This window comes from Gasterosteus aculeatus, chromosome X, assembly GCF_964276395.1.
Source record: "Gasterosteus aculeatus chromosome X, fGasAcu3.hap1.1, whole genome shotgun sequence".
NCBI classification, from domain to species: Eukaryota; Metazoa; Chordata; class Actinopteri; order Perciformes; family Gasterosteidae; genus Gasterosteus; species Gasterosteus aculeatus.
The window spans coordinates 7615018-7638245 of NC_135698.1; the positions used below are offsets into that span (position 1 = coordinate 7615018).

The window sequence follows — 23228 nt, forward strand, 5'->3', positions numbered from 1 at the left end:
AGAGAAGAGAAAGGGAGACGAAGCGGGAAGGAGCCGAGGCGGCGCGGGGCGGTGGGGGCTACCTCCTCTCTGGAGCTCCCCGTGGAGGGACGGCGGGCATTCAGGAATGGTGGAAGGAGGGGGGCGGGGGAGAGGGGATCAGCAAGGGGCCTAATGATTTATTTAGACCTGGGGGCACCTGTGCCAGTCAGGCGCTGATCGCAGCCATCACCTTGCCGTCCCACGGTGCTCGACTCCGAGAAAGAAGGACAAAAATATGTGGCGAGCGAGCAAAGTACGTCTACTGCTGAGGGAAACTTCACCCGTCCAGTTAATGAAGTGAGATTCTCCCCATTGTTCTGTTCGGTCGCAACCCCACAGTTGAGCTTGGACATTTAAATGACCAGCCGCTCCATTTTGTCTTACAGCCTTTCCTGTCGTAGGGCGACCCCCCCGAAAAGTCCTGTGTTTCAAACAGGCCCGATCAATATAGAGCAACGTCCCTGAGCTTAAGTGGGCGGATCACTGTATCTTATCAAAGCAGCTTAATTTCCGTCTGCTTAATATCCTGCGAAATGTATGGGAATTGAACTGCAAAGTAGCACAAAGACAAGTAGCCAGGATGAACCGACGTGACGAAACAGAAGGCGATGTATTATCGTAGGAGCACACAGACACAAACGCGCTACACACAAACAAACACACACCCTGTGCAGCCATGTCCGAGTGTATTGATTTGTGCATGCATGAACTATAGGTGGCCGAGTACATTTTCTCCTTCAGAGTTAAATCATTCTCATTTGTTATTTGGCGAAACTGGCTGTAAGCGGTTGACAACTGTGTATGTTCCCAATGCATATGCTTGACAACCGGTAGCTAATTAGCTTAGCTGCTACATGTCTCCTGCTTGTCGCCTGCTCCAGCTGAGACACATGGAGAAGCTGCCCAGAGGCAAATTATGAATGAGAAACAGGTTATTAGGATTCTGTCATGCATACTAAGGTGTTATGACTGTCATAAAGAGCACACGAGTGAATACAGAGAGCATTAATTACCATTTTGGGGGGTATTTCTTTTTTATTTCCTTACTGCGGCCAATAATTTCTGCAATTACTGTCACCAATAACAGGACGGTGCAGGCTCTGAGTGGTCAGAGGCTGGAAATATTACATTTAAGAAAAATAAAATAAGTCAGCAGAAAAGTCCCAATGTGCGACAGCAGGAACCCGGTCAGGCTGAACTTAATAAAGGCTCATCTGCATTAGTAATAATCTGCCAAGGCTCGGGGGGATAGAGCACTGTTCCAGGTGCTGGTGAGGAATGCAAAACAACGACCTTCTACACACACACACACACACACACACACACACAGCTCCGTCGCTCAACCCTCCACTCCCCCCCTTTTCCATCCAATATACGATACTTCCTCGAGGATCTTCACACAAACAACTCCAACACTACCTGTTCTAATCCATCTTTCCTATGTGGCAACATGATCTTGCCGTTACCTTTCCCTCCATCTGTGGCACACACTTTAACGCGCGCTTCAGAAAACAGTAACTAATAGCAACCTCATTCATTAAAAAAATACCCTTGATGTTTCGCACGGAGGCAGGGTAAATGTGCTGGAACGCCTGGCCTGTCTGCCTGTGCAACAACAGATAGAGAGATAGATAGACAGGCGGGGCGAGGGCTCTTCGTACACTGAGTCCAAACTGAGACGGCGCCCGACAGATACATATTTCAGTATATATTAGTTATTAAGGCTTCGACATAAGCCCGGCGGTGCCGGCGATCCTGCTGTGGCATCAGCTGCACCCACATTTACTGCCAACATGAATAAGAAAGACAGGCTCTGAAAGTGGAGTGTGGAGCGTTCCATCATTTGAGCTTTTTTTGGGAAGTTTCCATCTGAATGCATTAAGAAGATCCCTTCTGCCAGGGGCCGTTTGCTGCACGCTGATCCGCATCGAGAGTACACAGACATTGGTCACTTCAGATCACTGGGGACATCAAGAACCCCTTTCCTCTCTTTTAGAAAAAAAGTTGAATTATTTTACCTTCACCCACATTGTGTTAGAGGCTTATTCCTTAGCTGCTGGTGCCGGCTGACACCATGTTCATTATAGCTTCTGGTATCCGGGTTGTTAATATCAAGAGTTTTTATTGTCATGGCATTAAAATTGTCCTTTCGCTGTCTTGTAGAAAGTATCTCTGCCAATGTGAGAAAGCCTCATCTGTAGGTGTAAAGGAAAAAGAAAACACACAAATAGCAAAGGGCCACAGGCTGAAATCCCGGGTCGTTGCTGCATGTTGTCGCCCCTCTTTCCTCTCCTATATCCGTCCTCCCGATGAAGGCAAAAAACTATGACGGTAATCTTATAAATGTAATGTAAAAATACATGTTAAGGCAAAATCTGCTAAGATGTTCTGAAGAGCTAAAATCGATAATGAATTATTTAAATATTGGGATAATGGTGCACGCTTTCAGGCAGTCTCTCCAAGACGCCCTTCATGAGTGCACCCAAAAAGTTAGCATGAAAAGGAGCTATAAGGAGCTTGTAGACTCCCGCAACCATGCAGAGCTCCACTGAATATACATACGGTTCCTTGACAGAAAAGACAAGGCCTTTGTACTGATTACTCCTAACATCTCGAGGCCGCACTCTGCAGCCTTCACATCACCGGCTCCTGCCATCTGCACTGCCCGGGATACTTAACATTAACCTAAATAATGTCTCGCTGCGTTCCACCCATTTCAAGGCCTTCACCTGATGAGATAAATAGGACAAAACATGCCTTACTGGGACGAGACGATAATCCCTTTATCTGGCACAGGGTAGGCTTGGCTAGCCGGCTTACCTGTGACATCATTAGCTATGGGGAAGATGCTGGAAGGGTGTCAGAAAAGGAAGTGAGGATAAAAGAAGTGGGACCACGGCTGGGTCGCAAGTTGTTGTAATGAGGACGTAAACGCCTCGCAATGATACGGAACAGGAAAAAGAGACGCGTTAGCAGGACACGCGGGTAAGTGAGGTAAAAATACACTGAAATAATAGTGTGGAAGACTGTACTCAAGAACCTTGGAGACGAGCGTAGAAGTGCTACAGACGGGCCTATTTGACAAGGATAGATGAGCTCAGCCACATGAGCCTGTATTCGCTAAGCACTGAAGCGGACAAAGTTGAAACTCTAAGCGCCCTGAGAGATGTTCTCGCGAATAGCACATCTCTTGTTTACCTTGAATCCTGGTGTTTAATTTGCATGAGTCAACCTTGTGGAAAATCCATAAGTCATTTGCAAGGCTCTTACTGCACATGCAACGCTAACTATGGCATGTGCACTCTCTGCAGTCGGCCTCGAATGACTCACAACTCCTCCTTTCCATATCTCATCTCATCAACCAAAATGAAAGGGCTGGTTGAAAAAACCTTAAATGCACAAAGAAAAGAGGCAAGTAACTTTATTTAACAAGGACCAAAGAAGACAACGGCTTGTGTTTTTTCTATCGTGGAGGATATAGAGTAACACGGAGCCAGCAGGTTGGAGCTGGGAAATCCCACCTGTGTGTAATCTCTACCCTCTAAACGTACCCTCTGCAGAAACAAAAACTATCCCTGCAATCTTCTCATCTGAAATCCTCAAAGATGGTTTGATGTTCTCCTCTAAGCGTCTGAACTCGCCGTGAACTCTACCCGCAGCAAAAGTTTGTTTTGCTGCCCAAGCGGCATGCGATGCTGAGACACCCGCAGTGCCGCTCTCCCGAGCTCATTCTTTGAAATGAAATTGTAAGACTTGCCTCATTCCTCACAAAGAGACCTGGTAAAGCAAGCACCCTCTTGTTGTTTACATGCTCTACATGCATTATGAGCTGCAGAAAACCCTGTGACTCGCAAACTCACACACTCCCAATGTGACAAACTGGTGTTGGTGGCTGGTGGGTCATTTTCTGGTCAGGCTTTTCTTTCCCCTCCTCTACTGCCGATAGGAAATGAAGGGATGATCACTCTGCTCCCCTCCCACAGAAAACCAACAGGAACACTTTATGGCATGTTGACCTGCAGCCCAGGAGCAACAATAGGCTGATAGTGGTGTTTACTTCAGGATGAGCTACTTAAATGGATGCAGCACCGCTGCCCTGTTGACACAAACAATCTCTTCCCCATGCAGGGGCCGTCGTATATTGTGGTCCAAGAGATGGTTGTGTGGAGCACTGCTAGAATAAAATAATGCTCTAGTAGATGTGATGAAAGATCAGGCACTGAGGATTTCTTGCAATACTGTTCACACTAAGTCAGCTGTACTGTTAATCTCGCAAGCTTACAGGAAACACACTCAGGACACTGTTCGATTCTGCGCCCCGTCGCCCCGATGCTTCCTTCCGCTGTAACCTAAACACGCTGTTTGGTGCGGGCGAAAAAAAGGCCTGTTCAAGAAGCGCTGGGACAGGGAAGAAAGGCCTTCCCAGAGACTCATCTGGTTCTAATGCAGGGCCCGCTGGTGTGGATTACAGGAACATATTACAAGAGAACTCGGGCTGACCCCTCATCTCTATCCCGGGGGGAAATGGGAGCCGGCTACGGTGATGTGGGGCTCGGGGTCCAGGGCAGGCTGCCACCCCACACGATTGGTGCCCTTCTTCAATGGGAGGGTTCTTATAAATTCTTCCCCGGAAACTCCACATGACAGTGATACATGTCCTTGCTTCCGATATTCCCCCCCCGGTGACTCATATCTTCACCAGGACTCACTAAGTTCTGAAGGAACGAAACAGGCCTTTGATAATCTTCAAAGTCGTACCACAACATGGTTGTTTTCAATCACACTAAACACAATAAGCAGCTGGCTACTAAGCAAGCCTTTGAGTTTTACTGTTCTATCGCAGACTTGGAAAGGGGTTTGACTACGGGGGTAAATATGCTAACAGGAAAGGCAGAATCAGCAGCAGCTCACAAGGCTGGCAGCAAATCTGGGTGTTTGGCCAAATAATCAGCTCAACCAGGAAAACATTCCTATTAAAGCCGGGATAAATCAAACAAGATGCAGAGAGTACAATGATCATCCAAAGAAAACGCGCACAAACAAACAGGAGGACGTATCGCTTTCTCTCTGTGCCATTCCCTCAACAGTGTTACATAAAATGCCTAAATAAAGTCCTTCACATCCATTTCAAAACAATATCAACTCAATGCAGCAGCAGCAGCTCTTACCTGTAGTATCTGGACTGCAGATAAGTGGAGCACACTGCTTTTGACACATGGCTGGCTGAGCCAAAGTCGATGACCTTGACCCTGTAGGGCTGCCGGGACGGGTCCACCAGCATGATGTTCTCTGGCTTCAGGTCAGCGTGGATCAGGCCCAGGCTCTTCAGTTTCATTAGCGCCGATGCCACCTGCTGCAGGACGGGTCTGATGTATTTGAGCGGCAGGGGGCTGAACTTGTTCTGCTTGAGGAAGTCGTACAGGTTCTGCTCCAGCATCTCAAATACCAGGCACGTGTGGTTCTTGTGCTGGAAGCACTCGTAGGCCCTCACAAAGTTGTAGTCATCTGCACTCTCCGTGCTGAGACGTGCCAGGATGCTGACCTCGATCTGACCCTGCCGGGCGTACGACGGGTGGTTCTTCAAGATCTTGATGGCCACGATCTCGTTGGTGCCCCTCTTCCAGCACTTGACCACCTGACCAAAGGTCCCCCGTCCCAGGAACTCCAGCACTTCGTAGGTGTTGGTCATGGAGCAGAGCACCTCGTGCTGCACCAGCTGGTAGTCGCCCTCACTGTTGGAGCCGCTGTTCTTAGACGTCGCGGTGGAGGTGGCGGTGGCCACGGTGGCCACCGCCACCCCGCCGGCTGCACCGTTCTGGATCATCGCCGGGCCGTGCTCCTCGATGATCTGCACGCTGCTGTTGTTGTCAAGCTCCTCACTTTTGCGCTTCAGCCCGCATCGCTGGTAGGTGTCAAGGAGACTGACCGTGCTGCGGCGCGTCAGGTTGTGAACACCGAGCACCCCGCCGACCCCGCCGACGCCTCCACCACCGCTGCTGCTGCTGCTGCTGCCTCCACCCCCGCTGCCCAGCAGAGACCGCGCGGCCCCCGAAGTGCTGCTGGCTGAGGCGACCACAATGTGGCCCACGCTGGCCGGGAAGATGAGTGCCGGATGCTCGTAGGGCAGTGCGGATTTGGCGACCTGCAGGGAGCTGTTGATGCCGAGGGGGCCGGTGGCGGCCGACAAGTTCTTGCTGCTGTTGTGGCTGTAGACTTTGCTGTGGGTGCCGTACCCTGTCATATCCCAGTTACAGCTCTGCTCCACCTTCAGTTTCTTCACGCTAAAGAAGGCACTTGATTGGAGAGTGTGAGGGGAGAACACTTGCACTTGCGAGGCCATACCTGTGAATGGAAGGGGGGGGGTGGGGAGGAGGGGAGGAGCAAAGAGGAGAGAAGGGGGATGAAAGGGAGAGGTTAGGAAACTGAGAGTGGTCTGAAACACGAGTGGTAAAGCCAGTAGCTTTAAATAAAGACAGCCTGGGTCAGAGCAGGTCGTAAAGGACCGAGCATAAATGCTGATGGGTCAGGACGTTAACCTGTAAAACTAACCTCTAATAACGTAGTAAACTAACAAGCATTAAATTACCTTCAAAATGTAATTAAGCATTTGTTGCATTAAATTATTCTCTGCATCATTAAAATGGTGGTTAAGGGAAATATTGTTTCTGCTATTGTTATGTAACATAAATAAAAGCCAGATAGTTTAGCACGAGACTCCTGGAAACCCCTGGTTCGTGCTCAGGAAATATAATTTCTCCACCGTTCACATCTGCTGCAAAGTAAATAGGCTATAAGTGAATACCAAAAGGGCGTCCTTCATGGGTCACTGCACGGAGACAGACAACCACCACAAAAACATACACAAAAACATGCGCACAAAGAAGTCTGAGAGATTGCAATTTCCTTTCCTGTCTACACACACAACCCCTGCACTTTTTGGTCCACAATTGCTCACTTTAGGGAAGGTTGAGGGAAACATTTTGGTCAAATAAGTATGAGAACAGGAGGGCACTGAACTCTGTCACAACTACACATCCCGAAGAAAACAAAACAAAAGCAAAACTGCAGCGAGGCGGTGCGCTGAACTCCTGGGAACAAGCTGCCTCAGAATAAGCAAAAGCTTCTCCAAGCAAACAACGGCCCAAAAATAGTCCCTTTCTTTATCTCTCTTTTTGCAAACAGGCTTGTTTGTAACATTGACATGAATATTACAGCACAAAGAAGATTATACGAGACGTGCGGTAATGCTCTGTTTAAACTGTTTCAATTAAACCCCATATTGGCGTACTGCTATCAAACTAAGAGCTTCCACCTGGACGCGGCAACGGCCGCGCAATTAGGCCTCGCTGTAGATCGACTGATGCCGGAATCAAAGAACGCAAACATTAGAAACATTACGCTGACATTAGAAAGGGCCATGCATGCAAACAGCTTGCTGCTGAGTTGTCCAATTGTCATGTTGAAGGCTGGAAGGTTTTGCTCTCAGAACGTATCCCAGGAGGAGACGTGCCTGGTCACTTTGTCATGGTGATCATTTCAGTAGGAAATTGGCAGGCGTCCACTACTTTGTTTTATTTTAACAGTCTTAAACCCTCTCCATCCTCCTTGTCTAGATTTTCTTTAGTTGCTCTATGGCCCTGCTTGGATTTACTAGTTATCTGCCTGGTCATCTGGTCTTAGCCCTAATGCTGAAGGATTGAAGATGCAGTGCACATTGTGGGAGCTCACTGTCACTTGGGTGGGTTTTGTGCAGTAGCTGATGTGGCAACACAGGCTTTCGGAAAGACTTATTTGGGCCTCAACCATCTGCACATAATGTATGTATGAACAATCATCGAGTTTTTGTTCTTCTGCTGCTTCAAGCGCTCACGCGCTTCTAGAGCGGAGAGGTAACGAAGATCGTCCGCTAAGCTATGAGGGACGAGGCTCTCTGCTAATCACATAAACCCTGACGGCCAGATGTCACTCCTTGGATTACCAGTTCCTGTGCCTGGACTTTACACTAAAAATAATTTGAATGATGAGTTGCGTCACTGAGCAGCGTCGGAGCACTGGCGGGATAATCACAGGCGCAGACTGATGGACACAAAGATGGATGGACAGACGCAGAGCCGGCTTGGTCCTTCCATGGAAAATTCCAACATTAAATATCTGCCAGCGGGATTAAGGATAGCTGTGGGTCGCACCGGGCCGGGCGATGGGCGTGCTGCTCTTTGCATTAGCATCACATGAGTTCCTCCCCAACCCCCCAATCTTAGTCAGTCATTGACTCTCCGTCAGGTTCAACATTTTGGTCAAAGGGTTCACTTGACATTGCATATATGGTGCAATGAACTGGAGGACACGTATGTTCCCTTCAACTGGGGAAGCCTCTGAAACAAAGCTAACGAAAATATTTGGAAATGACCAGGACATTCTTGAAATTCAGCTTTGACAAAAGGAAATTCTGCCCAGCTGATTTTTGCCACAAAACTCAAGGCTGCACAAACAGCGGTTTAGAGCCCCGGTTTAGAGCCCCGTGCGCAACCCAGATAAAGTCAATAAATAGACCAAAAGTTAGAGGTCAAACGGCTGGAATTTTATCTCATGACAACATACACAGGCAACAACGTGACCGAGTATACAGCATTGGGAAAAGCTGCTGCAGTCCTCATGAATCACCCTTCATCCAAACTGAAGTTCAAACATCATGATCTAGAAGCTAATCAACCGAACCCTCTAACCAAACAAGAAGGCACCGAAGACTTTCTCTTGACAATGTCCTCATGAAGTTTGTCGGAATTTCTGAACCTGCCAAGTTTTAAATTGTAAAGGCCCATTGTTGCACATTTACAATGTTTGAATGCCTTCGGTAGGCAAGGTCGTTCCATTTAGCATACCTAAAGCCACCGTGTGTCCCGCCCACTGCAATTAAGCATACCAGAGAGGCATTTTCCAATGTGTGGAGGCAGCGTGTTGAAATGATAGGAGTCACTGTTTTCAGAGAGATTATTTATCTGTCAGGCCTTTGTTAATCTTCTTTTAGGGAGGATCAGGACTGTTCTGCATGCCATCTGAGGGCGAGAGATGTACCGGAAAAAAGGAGGGAAAGGACAACAGAGCGTGAAGAGCGGGGCCATGAGTGGCCCTCGCATTCTAGCCTGTGACCTGCTTCTGTTTGCTCTCTTTTATTAAGCCCGTCACTTATACTCCACCGACAACACGACGGAGCGCATTGATGAGGACTCCTTCGGAAACCCACCAAACCTACAGAAGAGTCTTTTAATACAAAACAGTGCTTTTTAAATGTTGTCATTGTTTGGAACAATTTAAGTTGGCTATTAAAATAAATAAATATATATATATACACACCCCAGCCATCCCCTATTCCGGTAATCTGGTCGATGGTCCCTTCCCTGGATATATTTGGACTACTTCCTGGGGCCTAATGGCTACCGACACGGGCCGAGACGCTCTGATGACCCTGTCTCTTTACTGGACATTCAAGCGTCTGCGGGGCTGGAAGGTGAGGGAGGGGGAGGCCCGAATCGCTGGCTAATGAAATGACTTTTGACTGTCTAGACAAAGCATTATCTCACCCTTCGCTGCTGCTCGGGTGTTGGAGCTCTTCACTATACCGCACCTCCACATCTTTTATGAGCACCCCGACACAGGCGAAAGGAAGACAAAGAACAACGTATGATGAAGTGTTGGGCCACCAGAAGAGCTTCAATTCACCGAGTTAGAGCTACTTCAAGGAAATCCTCTGATATTCTGCCATATGGAAGTTGGAAATGAACATGTCAGTCCAACTCCCCAATACGTGTAAAGTTGCAGAGACCAAATAATTTAGTGAGCCTCTTTATTCTGTAAGAATAAGCATCTGCGTTACTTGTCACCCATCTGTATGCACAGATACACATTATGGTCGACAGAACCACCGGCGGACAAACTGGGACCGTGTCTCTGGGGTTGAACACAACAAGGAACTCCCTGCTGAAGAGCCACACATCCACACGCAGCATCCTATCCTTGAGTTGCTTCCTCTTCTGCCTGAGTTCTGCCCTCAGTCAAGGAGCTGGAGCTTGACACTGCATGGTCTCCCTTGCTCTCTTTCTCTCACGCCCACCGCTATTTATCATCCTGTCTGCCTTTCTAGCCCTCTCATCTCTGCGTATTAATAGAATAATGCATCAGACCAGCTCACAGGGAGATACTGTCATGCAGCCTCCCGCTGCATCAGCCTTTATGCTCTTCCTGACCACAGTATTTGACCAGTTGGACTGGGCACACTATGTCTCTTGGCTCCCTTACAAAACGCACAAAAGAGGGAAAATATCCATCTAGCCTAGTGGCAGCATAAGAGGAAAATGTGTCTGCCATTTGACGGACACTTACAGGACTTCTCAACTCGTAAATCAGCAAAATGCCTGCTGTAAATGTGACACTCCCTGAACTCTCCCCTGCCTGGAAGCAAACCGCCAAAGATATAACGTGTTGTGTTAGCTGTGAGATAACATGTTTGGCCTGCACTTGTTAAGAGGCCCATGCATAGATAGATAAGCAAGAAGAGACACACAAGACAAGCACACAGGAAAACCAATACAAAGGGGCCCATGTGGTTCACATCCACAAGGGTGGTGGTTATGAAGTTTATTTAGCAAAACAGGCAATGCCACGCCGTGTAGTTTAAGTAGAACTATTATAGTTTATAATCTGAAGTATAGGTGCAAAAGCTTGTTCCACCGGGTAACTGCCTGTAGACAAGGAGGCTGCCGTTAACGCTGCAAGTGTGGTTATAAAACTGGCTAAAGTGAGAAAAACATTTCTCTTGTTTACACTGCCAGGTCAGCCCAACCAGGCAGCGAACCAAGGCGCTGGGTGGAGGAGAGGAGCGGAAGATGAGGAGGAGGAGGAGGAGGAGGAGGAGGAGGAAGGGGCAGCAGAGTGGCTGTGCTTGAGCTGGATTTCTTGTTAATCAAATCACGAGTGTAGCAAAGTATACAGCTTCACAGCACCCGACCTCTTCCCCCACCGAGGAAGAAAAAAAATAGATGTACAGACAGATATAAAGAGCCCTTGTAATATGTGTCCTTCCTGCGGCAGAACGTGGAACAGAACAACTATTTGTTGCCGCGCAAAGTTGTGTGCGGCGGCATGAAATGAGAACGCGGCGGCCGACATCCACTGCAGGCACCGTGCCGCGCTGCTTGGACTACAGTTGCAACCACGGCGCAGGGGCCTGGCGGGAGACACACACCTGATAAGCGGGCGTTCTCCAGAATGCTTATCGTGTACACACAGCGAGAAAACGCCCCATCACGCCACGCTTCCTCTTCTGTCATTAGGAGCAACAATGAGGGCCGGAAACAATGTACAATGACGAGATCCTCAAATGGGAACTGTGGGCAAGAGGCCGTAACCCAGCACAGACAGCCAAGGGGGAGATGAGCACGATGTGGCGAGAAAACACTGCACAATGGCAAATTGATTTGAGGGGGGGGGGGGCAGTGCGGTACGGACTTGGTTGCGAGTGTGAACGCATGAGGTCTTTTAGTGTGAATGCGAATGACGGCACGTCAGCAAGGGAAGGACAAATGCAACACGGGGAGCTGGATTCCTATTGGCTACGGGAGAAGAGTGAAGTCGGCCCAGATTTGAGATTTCATTTATAAAAAGATCTAACATCTCCCGGGACACACACACACACACACAAATGATTATAGTCCAAACAATCCATTGACAAACACATTTTAAAAAGTTAAATAATTATATATAATTAATTAATTAATTATATATATACATTGATGTTCAGAAACAGATAAAGCTGCAATAAAGCCTGCTCCTGCTCCACCAACAGCGCACACAGAGCTCTCTGCCCGTGTGCAGATGCTTGTGCACGCATCAGCAGGCTTGTACCCACTCAGACATGAAACTCTGCATTTCTGAGGCGCCACGTGTGTGTGTGTGTTCATGTGTGTTTATCTTAATAACTATTACTGCTTCTTAGAACACCTTCAACAGTTTGTTGAAGGCTTTAAAGTTGTCGCTGTGTTGCAACAAGGTGGATAAAACCACCACCCTAAAACCCACAAACACACACCCAGAGGGATGAAACTGATGTCTACCCCTTCGAAACCCTGCGATGAACTGGAAGAGAGGAACCAGTCCGACCTGACCCGGCACCCGGGGACCAATCACACGCAGGCAGGGCCGCACTTCCAGTAATTCTAAAACACAGCTCTTCTCAAACAACAAAATGACACGTGTGCACTTGCCAAGAAAAGATATTCATACAAGAAAAGACTTATGCCGATTAATTATTGTTTCCTTGTTTGTTTTACGCACAGCTGGTGCAGAGCTACTAATGCCTGGCTCTCGCCGTCGGCTCTCGGTTACTCTCGAGTCGTCGGCCAGAGACCAGGATAGCTCAGGGAGTTTTTTTCGAACGACGGGTTGCGGCACACAGGCCCGTCAGTGAGTTTGATAATGATCGGCGCTGACGCTAATGCATGAAAACCACTTTTTACTGCCGCAAAGACTGAGGAGAGCGGCAACTTCAATCCATTTCAAAACAGGGGCTCTTTATAACCCCAATATGCTGTTGGCCTTCCGCTCCCCTGTCTCGCCAGCACACTCAACCTCCCACTGCTGTCGGAGACGAGCTGGAGATGGTGCACATGCCTCCCCAGGCGACAACACTGTGTGGTATTTCAGCGGGGTGTGTGAAGTTGCTTCTTAGGGCTTATTAAGGCCACGGATCAGACTAATTTAGACGACAGACGTTTTTTTTTTCTTTTTCACCCCTAAAATGCCTCAACGTACACTCCTCCCTCCGAGCTGCAGGTGACTCATCCGCACGCACACGCTCGACAAATTGTTCTAATCTCTTAATCTCTCTTCATCGTCTTCTTTTTAACCCCCCCGCTACTTGTGCAGCTCCTCACGTTCTGCCTTCGACAAAGTGAGGAGGCCCATCGTGCTAAATATTCCAACAGCTTTTAAAAGATCATAGCACACACACACACACACACACACACATGCTCTCATACCAATTTATAAAAATGCATATGTATCCTTAATCCAACGGACAGTGCGCCGTAAACATGTGTGTTGAATGTATTTGGCCGCGGAGCTGAGGTAATAAACATGGCGAACCAATTCAGGCCCGTCTGATTCGGCGTGACAATATATGGCTTTAGCCGATCATTTTAACGGCGTCCTTGCGGTCGCAAATAGCAGCCAAAACCCGGCAGCAGAGGGCTATTGTGACCATCCATTTAACACCCACACAGCATGAAGAGTACGAGCATTTGAATTTGGCTTGCGTGAAAGGTAAACATTTTCAGGAGGAGAAGTGGTTGATCTCCACAATTAAAATAATAATAGGACAAACTTCTACCCTGTGAACTGGAGTGGAGTGGGTTTGCTCCTGTGGTCTGAGCTGAATTCCCAGCTGAGCAGTAGCTGAGAGGGATTTTAACAGATGGAAAGGACGGCCTGTAGGACGCCAGTAAATGATGATTCACCGTCCGTTAAGTAGCTTTGCCGTGAATAAAGATAGAAACGCAAGTAGGGCGTTGGTCAAATGTTGGAAGGATCTGGATGTGGTTGCTGAGACGGACGCCACTTGTTTATATCCGAATGTCTTTATGTTTAATGAATTCACGTCTCCCTCCCTCAAGCTTCCCTGAAAAAAAGAAATGTTAGCGGTAAAGGAAACAGAAAAGATCCACGTAGCTAAAGGTCAACTTTTGTCCTTTTCCAGGGGGCCAACTTCTTTAAAAGTGCCGGAGGGGCGGGAGTGTGTTTGTGTGCGTCAGCGGACGCCAAGGGGTGTTTGCAGATGTAAGGAGGAGACAGGTTGAAGAAGACAAGGGGCGAGATATAAACCCCAACGCCACCACCCAACTCTCTCGCTCTCTCAGACCGCTGACTCCGAACCACCCCCCCCCCCCAAGCTCCCCTGACCTCTGGCAGTGCCCCTGTGGCCCACGGGCCCCTCACAAGAGGGTATTCATCCCCCCACACCAGCTTCACTGCCCCCCCCTGCCTCCTTTTTTTCTTTTTTCCTCAAGATTTGTTTCTCTCTGTCCCTCCGCAATTCTCACTATCTGGACCCAATCCCAGATTCCACACTCACGGACTGAAGGACTTTTTAGTTCCCGGAAAGTCCACGAGGATTTAGTGTTGTCCGACTGTCAAACTGGCGAGTTCTTGAGGGCACTCAGAGACATTTCGAGGCCTTTATGAAACACTTTCCGGAATCGCGTGTTTTGTGTAGACATTACCTGTTTGAATTGCCCACAATTCACAGGGTCATGACGTAAAACGTGGGCCTGCCAGTGGAAGCCCAATGAATTAGATAAAAGGAGGTAAACAAAGAGGGCGGCAAACGGGTGTTTGGCCTGGCATATTAAATCTACCCATGCGGGATACAAGCAGAGACTGCTACACACCTGGTTTTACCATCAACATTTTCTTTGCTTTACTGAAACCGTTTCGACAAAACCGAGTAAACCGCTATATTTGACAAATACTCCCCCTCTCGTTTTGTAAGGCAAGAGCCTGCAAGACGTCCAATCAGGAAGTAACAACGCTTTGTGTTTAGTGTCAAGTCAACGTGATATTCTGCCGCTTTATGTCATTTCAGACCCCTGCAGCCTCTCCGGCTAACCCATTTACCAGGTGACGTCAGTTATGCCCCCGAGGGTTCAGGGCTACGGGCCTCAGAGGGGACGTGGAATAGGACGTCTGTCTCTCAGGCTAACCTGAGGGGTCTCTTCAAAGGGCTGCCGGGCTGAGTTGCTGGTCGTCTGCGATGGCGCCTGGGGCTTCGGAGCTTTGAAGTGGATCTACGAGGTATAACACACTTAAGCCCAGAAACATACAACGGGTACTGCTATATGTAATAATATGCTATTCGTGACGATAGCAATAACGTTTGGTTAAGAATATGTTGAATATATTGCTCAACGCTATAATAGGACGTTCTAACAAAAGGAATAAAATAATAATCACGACAATTTCTTCAAATGTTGCATTTTTAAAACTGAATGTTACTAAATATCTTCAGAGATGCTCGTGCAGCTGTGAGCAAATCTTCCTTACAGTTGGGACACAGCAGTGTGTAGAGCGCAGATAGTGTGATTGAACCAATTACTTTTTAACATCCCCTCCCCCTCTCTTTACATTATCCTTTAAAAGCTCATAAAAAGGATGACATCCAGCCTTCAGCGTAACTAGAAGTCCTTTTTCCATGTGAATACAAAATCAATACACAGACAATTCTATTACATTCTTAAAAGCTCTCAACACATTGTGACACTTCCTCCCCTCCTGCTGTTCTGGACGTGCGACTTGTTAGTTTACTGAATCCTGAAGCTGATTCTTCACTGTCTTCTGTCTGTAACGGTGACCGACACTTTTTATAACCCTTCCTGGTCCTGGTGTCTTTGCAACAGCTTTCACAGTAACGGAACACTGACTATCACACGGCACGTAAAGTAAGAAGATGAGAAGAGGACTGTGAGAGAAAGAAGAAAAAATAAGAGCAAGTACGTTACGGGAAAAGGAGAGCGCTAAAGCTGCTCCATGTCAATGTCTGTTGACTCTTTTGACCCCTGCGGCCTTTGTCTACTGCCGCCTCCTTTCCCCTCGTCCTGCTCCTTTTTTTTTTTGCCTCCTGGCTCTGGAAAGTCACGGTCCCGAGCGCCGTTTTCCACAGAGCTTTGAAGTCCTTTGGTTATCGGCCAAGCGCGCAGCGCTGTACCTGCAGCCATCTGTGAAGGGGCCGCCAGCAGCCGCCCGGCGCTCCGCTTCCCCGACCGAGAGGGGCCGGAGCCAGGAGCGGTGATGGGGCTGGCACCGGCACTCGCTCCACGTTTGGCCGGACATGAATACGAGAGTATATACCTTAAGGAGGCCAAACCTTGGTGGCCTAATCGTGATGATTAAAACCTTCTCACAGTTTATACCAATATCTGCATCTCCATCCTCTGTCTCCTTCACTCAGAAGACACGTTTTGGACTTCATGAGAAGGATTGATTGAAAACTGCAAACCATTTTTCACTTTGAGCTTTGTGTGATTGTGTAATTGACCAAAACTGGCGTTCACCACGTCATCTGTCGCGGAGTGCACGTGCAGCGTGACGGGTCAGGTTGAAAAGGCCAAAACAGCCGGCGATGAACACAGCCAGCAGCGGCAGCTCCCTTCTTAGAGGGCGCCACGTCAACTGGACTGGTCACAGACAATAGGATTAAGACCTGGGACAATGTGCGTCACAAACAAGCTGGTGGTTCGGTTTGGGGGGGCTTAGTGATGGCAATAAGACCAACCGGGGGGGGGGGACTCAGGGAGGAGGAGTCGGGAGTAGCTGGAGGGTTTTTTAATGGGTGGGGGGGTCAATGATTAGAGAGAACAAAAAAAGCTACAGTAGTTGAGACATCTTCTCAAGCCAGCCTCCAATTACACACACACACACACACACACACACACACACACACACACACACACACACACACACACACACACACACACAGATATTCATAGGGCGTCCAATCTGGCCACCAGGCTGTCGCTGAAGTGTCACATGGGCACCATGTGCGCTGGCCAATGGCCTCTCGGCTTATCAACAAACAGAGCGGGATGGAAGGACAGATAAGAGGTGGTTGTTAGGGGCGGGGAGGGGAAACGCGGTGTGGTGGGTGGGGGTGGGAACCGGAGGGGGGGGGGGGGATCATTGGCGAAGGATGATTGCAAAGTGAGCAAGCGATCCGTGGCATGCGAGCTAAAAAATGCAGATCAGAATAACCCACTTTAAAATGCGGCGTTAAAAAAAAAAAAAGTGACACCCTCAGCACATAAAGTGTCCTTTATGCTAAAGGAATCCTGGTGTAATTATGGCTTAGCAGGCCCAAGGTTAACAAAAGGCTTCATTCACTCGGTAGTATGTTGCGAAGCAGTAAAAGTGAACCATTGTTTGAACCGTGGCTCAGATCAAAGCGATGGATGCGTCATGAGGCGCAGAGACGCTCTCATCCTCCCTCCGGAGCGCTCATTACATTACTTTTAGCAGGAGGAGGTTATCTAGATTTAAGAGGGTCATTTTGTCTATTTTTCGTCTCTTCCGCTGATCCTCAAATACGAGAAGTTGGACGTAGATTTCGGTAATGCTGCAACCCACCGAGACCAAGGTTTCCACAATGCATAAATCAAAAACCTTAAACCATCATGTCAATGAAATTGTGCCTGTGCATTAAACCCTTCCTAAGCACCCCAAGCAGCTGGGGACTGCTGAGAAGCGCCTGGCCAGCAACGTTGGCTTCGGAGCCAGAGATCGAACCGCCGACCTTCAAACTAAAGGCCAACCCTCACCGGTTCAGCTGGTTGGGCGCTTTAAATCACTTTCAACGCGGCTATCACATATTTGCAACTCAACTCATGCCCGCCGCCGCTTCCTTACTTAACAGGGCTCGGAGTTGTTGCACCGCTTAGTCAGAGCCAGGGGCAGCTGTTCCACACAAAGCCGACAAACCACGCACGGCGTGTGAAACGACGGCGAGGGGAGAAGAAAGGGGCCTTCACACATGATGCACGACAACCGGCGCGGATACGCCTCGTGTAAGCGGCCGACGGCGGTTGAGGTTCCATCCCCAAAAAGCCTCCTCCTTCGATTAAAAAAGGAAACTCGTGTCGGCAGTCTCCCGCCTCGAGGGACGGCGCAGACAACGACTTTCGAGGGGGGGGGGGGGGGGGGGTTTCTCGGAAGAGACGTCCCGAAAACGCGTGGCAGAAGCACTAGAACGGGAGGCTCACTGACTGAAAAGAAAATGAGAAGAATTGGACAAAGTCCCCGTTGCATCTCAGTTGAATTTGATCCAAGCTAAAGAAAGAAAGCGAGAGGGGAAAAAGAGCCGGTGGAATGATGTAAAGGCAGTTTCACTCCAGAGAAATTGACCAGAGAGAAGCCTGCTGAAATACTATTGTGCTCTCGTATTCAGGGCTGGGCCTCCTTTGTCAGACTGGCCTCTACCAACCTGTCATTTCAGTTCAGGGTGACGTGACGACCCCCCCCCTCAAGCCCATGTCATGTGTATCCCAACCTGATCTGATCACACCTGTGAACTATTTCAGCGGGCTCACGTATTCCCTTGTCTTCAACAGAGCAACACACACACTTCCCCCCACACAACCCCCCCCCTCCCCCTCCTCCAAAAGCTTCAGCTTCTTCTCCTAAATGCTTCAACAAATCAATAGCACAAAGACGCCCCTGAACGCCGGGCTTCTCTTCCCTTTGCCTTTCCCTTTTCGGAAGTTTTGAATAATGCAAAAGCGGCACTACCGAAGACGGCTTATCCCTTTTCATAACCCTTTCTGAGCAAACAAGTCACGCGGTGACGCCGTCGGGTCGGCGAAACAGGTCAAAACGGCCACCGAGCGACAGGAAACGACAAGAGATAAACACTTTCAATGGCACCCACAGGAGATTTACGCCAGCGGCCCAGGATTTGAGCGACGAGTGTTCTTTCCGGTGAGCTATTTAAAAAATTGCCCCGTCTCTTTTCAACTGTTTAGCTAACGTCCCTCCCAAGGCCTCTGTCTCTCCCCGCTGTACGACAGTGAAGAGCTAAACACAACTCCCCGCTTGTCATAACAGCCAGGAAGAGAGACCGACCCCCCCCCCCCCCCCCCCACTTGGTTCCCCCGGACTCTGCCACCGGGGAGCCCCCCCCCCCCCCCCCCCCCCCCCAAAGGCCCCCAGGGTTCTTCCTGCAATTCTAATCAAAGTTTTGAAAAGCCGCAACCCCGGAGCTTAGGTCTGGGTCGTAGCCTGTGAGGAAGATATCAATCAAGCGGGTCCAAACAAGCGTGAGGGGGAGAGGAAGGGGTGTGGGAGAGGGGAGGTGGGGGGCAAGGTACATTCTCCGTACCTGGAAACCATGGGGTTATTAACAAATGGGCGAAGCGTTGATCTGGCCTGTCCCCGCTATCGTCCTCGTCCTCAGCGGCGAGCCTCTGAGTCTGTGTCCATCTCCCCCTGGCGTGAATGAATAAACCCTCCCTGAAATAGTACTGGTTGACCTGTGAGAGGCAGATCCGCAAAGGGAGGCTGCCTCGCTTGCCTGGTGGCCCGGCGCCTCGCAGCTGTCTAATCCCCTCTCTGCAGGCCGGCCGTACAAATGGGCGAAAGCCACATGTGTGCGGACGCGTCTGTAGGCAGACGGGAGACAAACGCCGGCGCGGGCATGAGCGCGACCACAACATCTATAGCCAGGAGGAGGGAGGGCAGGCGGGGTTTTTTGGCGGTGTGTGAATATTAGCTTTTTCCACAGCTGGGGGGCTGCTGGACCTGCTCGGTACATCGGACATCCATCAAGGTGTCAGTTTGGGTTATGAGACCGGGCTCCCCGCCTCATAGCCCCCCCCCTTGTCTGGGCCAAGACGGACCAAAGGCAAACACGTAAAAAAAAAGAACAGTGATCACCAGAAGCTTCGTAAACATTCCTGAAAATCTCCCCTGCGTTGAAAGAAATGAGTCCAAATAAATGGCCGCGTGCGTGAAGTCGGGTTTTAACAAACATGAACAACTGTCTACTGCAAAGCTCGAGTTAAAACTATCGGAGCTCATATCCAAAGTTAGTTGCCTTGTCTCAGCCTACGTGAAGGCCCCCCTCCCCTCGAAACCTATTCTCCCCCCTGTTGACTTTGGTCATTTCCATGACGGCTCTACATGACAGGCCCCTCCAACACCGAGGAGGACAGGCAAGGTAATTAATCCCCCCCCCCCCCCCCCCCCCCCGCCGCCTGTTTCTCTTCCGTTTCTCCTCCTCTCCGTGGCAAAGGGGGGGAAAGCTGGGGAAGGTCATTTACAATAATTACCTTTTGCATAGGAGTCTGATTTCAACTTTTCCCTTTCATGTTGAAGAGCCTTCGTCTCGGGCTACGCCTGTGAACTTCCACACACACCCCCCTCCCGAGGAAAAAACCCTCTACATTATTGTAGCGACATGACAGCACTTTGGGGGGGTTGTGGCAACCTTATGGTTGTTCAAGCAGTGTGTCTTCTAAAGCAGCCTATTATATAAACTAACATCCATATTAGAAACCCTCCTTTCACTGAGATGTTTCCATACCTTCACTTTTCACAGTTCTTTTTCTCAATAAGGGAGGAGGCGTTTCCTGTAACTCCAGCAGAGGGACTATAGAGTACACATCAAAACTCGAAGCTATTGGGACATAAATATTGGAAACCAGCGTGGCTCGTCGCTTGCTTTGTGCTGTCAATTAGCAGGAGCGTCCGATTAGCATGTGAACCTGTGCTTCCGTTGGAGATGCTGTTAAAGGTGATCCGCCTTAATGTATGACTGCAAGCTGCCGTAACTAAGTGCATCACACAGGGATTGAAGCAAAATCTCAGATAACATCACGTGGAATTGTTTGATCTGCTCTTCGTCGCAGAGTTTAATTCATTGGTCCTGTTTGCAGTTGCACTGCAATGTCGCACTGTTTAACATCCGTAACGCACCTCTGCAACGGCATCGCAAAGCCAACACGTCGGTTATCTGAATGACTCTCGTAGATTAAATATATATATTTTTTTTCTTCTTCTTCTCTAAAGCTGTTACGACAGCAAACACGTTAGAGACGCGTGCGCGAGCCTTCTCTCAATTGGATTAGTCACCGCTGAAATACTGCAGCGGTGGCGATTATACGTCCTTTTAAAAAAATTAAAATAAAAAAAAACTCATAGAACAACAACATTTTGAATCAATTCACAGCAGGCGGTGAACGACGTAAAGACGGACGCGATGGATAACCGGGACGGAACGAGGGTGAACGGAGGCGAGACTCGCACCCGATCGGGTCTCTCGACCTTTTTTTTCCTTTCATCCCGTCTCCTCTCAACGCGCCGGCGATCGTCCGCACCGGGAACCAGCGCGACGCGCGCACTTTGCGTCCCGGACCTTTTACACTCTCGGGATCGGGGCCGTGCCGCCGTACCGGGTGCGAGAAAGGACTCCACTGCGCGCCGCGGGGACGTTTGACAGCGCGCTTGTCCGACAGATAAACGCGACGCAAAACAAGCTGCAGACTGCGCGTAATGTTGGTGGGGAAGCGGCGACGCGTCTCTCTCTCTCTCTCTCTCTCTCTATCTCTCTCTCTCTCTCTCTCTCTCTCTCCCGGTCAGCCGCAATTCAGTCGTATCACAATTCATTCTCAATAGGTCTCAGTGACAGAGAGGAGAGGAGAGGGAGGGGGGGGGGCGAAAAACAGCCCATTTTCAGAAGCATCTTACCTTCGTATACAGGGGCCATCGGTGCAAGGGTTCCTGTTATTCATGGCAAAAATATAAAGCGAGATTTCTGCTCAAAACTCAATGAAAATCTGCCATCTTGAAACAGTGACGAGAGAGTCGCCGCGGTCTCCTGCATTTACCGGCCCAGTTCATTAGTGAGGGAAAGGCTCATCATTCATATCCAGGCGTGTTGTTTTTTCTCTTCTTCTTCTTCTCCTCCAAACGCAGGTTCCGATGCGCAGAGGGGAGCGACGGAGGAGACGGCTGTGCGATCCGGTGTCCCAGACAGCCTGCGAGGCTTTTTTGTTGTTGTTGTTGTTGTTGTTTTCGTCCTTTTTTCTTTATCTGGAGGCTCGGGCGACGAGCCGCGGCGGACGGGTTCACTTCAGCTATCGTGCGACATTGTCTGTGGAGCGAGGAGTCCCTGCAAAAGTTGCAGCCGTTCGGAGCGCAGCGAGTTTTCTGCTGTACAGTGAGCGAGTCGAGCGCAGAGCGAGTCGATGGAGGCGACGGGGATCGCACGCGAGCACCGCGACCCGCCTCACAGAAACAAAATGATGCTGGTGGTGATACATACAAATATACGATGGAAGCAAATATATAAAAAATAAAAAGCATTTGAGTCAATGCCTGATCAGAAAACGGAATATCAGAATGAAATAGAAGATGATTTAAAATTGATTAAAAAAAATAGATAAGAAAACAGCAATTGCGGTACTATTATAATAAAACACGAATTAACCAATACGTCTCTATTGCTACTTTTGCCGTAATTAAGTTATTACGATTTTTTTCTTCTCTTTCCTCCTTTTGATGGTGAATGTGAAGGTTTGAGTTGGATGCACACCATATATTAAAAAAGATAACGTATTAACCTACTAACTAGTAGTAGCTACTACTATTACTAATACAAAAGATTAATAATAACAACAACAACAACAACAATGATACAAATAATAATACTATGAGTAAACCGGCTATTGATTGTTACATGATACAGTTATCTGGAGTTGATGCGACTCTTAACGCGGCCCGTGCAAAGTGCGTCGGATGATTCTGCGGGCGTTTCGTCGTGCCTGCGCCAGACTGAAGCGCTCCTACAGTAGGCTATGACGACATGAGGTTTGCACAGAATGAAGTGGAACACAATCGGATTACACAGGCTCACACAAATGTGAGTAATCTGTCATTTACCAGCAACCCCCCAAAAAGCCCTCACCGCAATATCGGCACAAAAGCTCTCATTTAAACGTGTCGATTTCGACGCATAGAGGGGGGGGGGGTGTTAATATGGCAGAGCATTAGGGAAGAACTGCATCACCCCATAAGCAAAGTGCACTTGGCAGAAAATACATTTGAAAGCTGTATGTCACTGTGCAAAGGTTTTGTGCCGCTTTAGGACAGAACAAACATACAATTAATCAAAAAGTGGTATTGTCTCGCTGTGAATAACCAATCAGAGACGCTCTTCAGCAGATGATGGGCATATTAAAGCCAACCGGCTTTACGACGAGGTGTGCAATTACTTACTCAGTTTATGTATGTCACAGGGCCTTCAGTCTGCACACATATCAGCTGACCACGGCATGTTTGAGTGGTGGTGTAACTGCAGGACAGGAGATAAAATCAGGTCTCTGAGGCCCACAGGGTGCGCAGGTCTGAATTTGTTTGGCCGTAAAGCACCAAAGTAATGCAATGCTCCCATCAGCAGTGCATTGTTTATTCATGCTAATTCCTCAACCAAAGCCATGAGCATGTTTCTAAAGGGGCCAAGCGTGTGCCGTGTTGTAGGGAACATACTGAGAGTATAAGAAACAAATACAGAACAATATGTTTAGGTCCTTGATTAATTCCCAGATGTTCTAACAGTGTGGTACAGTTCCTACAGTATTTTCTAAATCATCTATGGACTCATTGTTCTCACTGTA

The 23228-nt window shown here is 48.8% G+C and overlaps 1 protein-coding gene across 1 annotated transcript in view; it reads right to left on the reverse strand.

The window, feature by feature from the left end:
* The window catches only part of LOC120808936 (homeodomain-interacting protein kinase 2-like), a 61005-nt gene extending 39194 nt beyond the window's left edge, over nt 1–21811 (reverse strand). The window contains exons 1-2 of the mRNA XM_078082997.1: nt 21301–21811; nt 5190–6363 (exon numbers count right to left, since the gene is read on the reverse strand). Coding sequence (XP_077939123.1) covers nt 5190–6363; nt 21301–21319 — 1193 coding nt within the window. The 5' untranslated portion in view covers nt 21320–21811. The remainder of the gene's footprint in view (nt 1–5189; nt 6364–21300) is intronic.
* Between the last annotated feature and the right edge of the window lie 1417 nt (nt 21812–23228).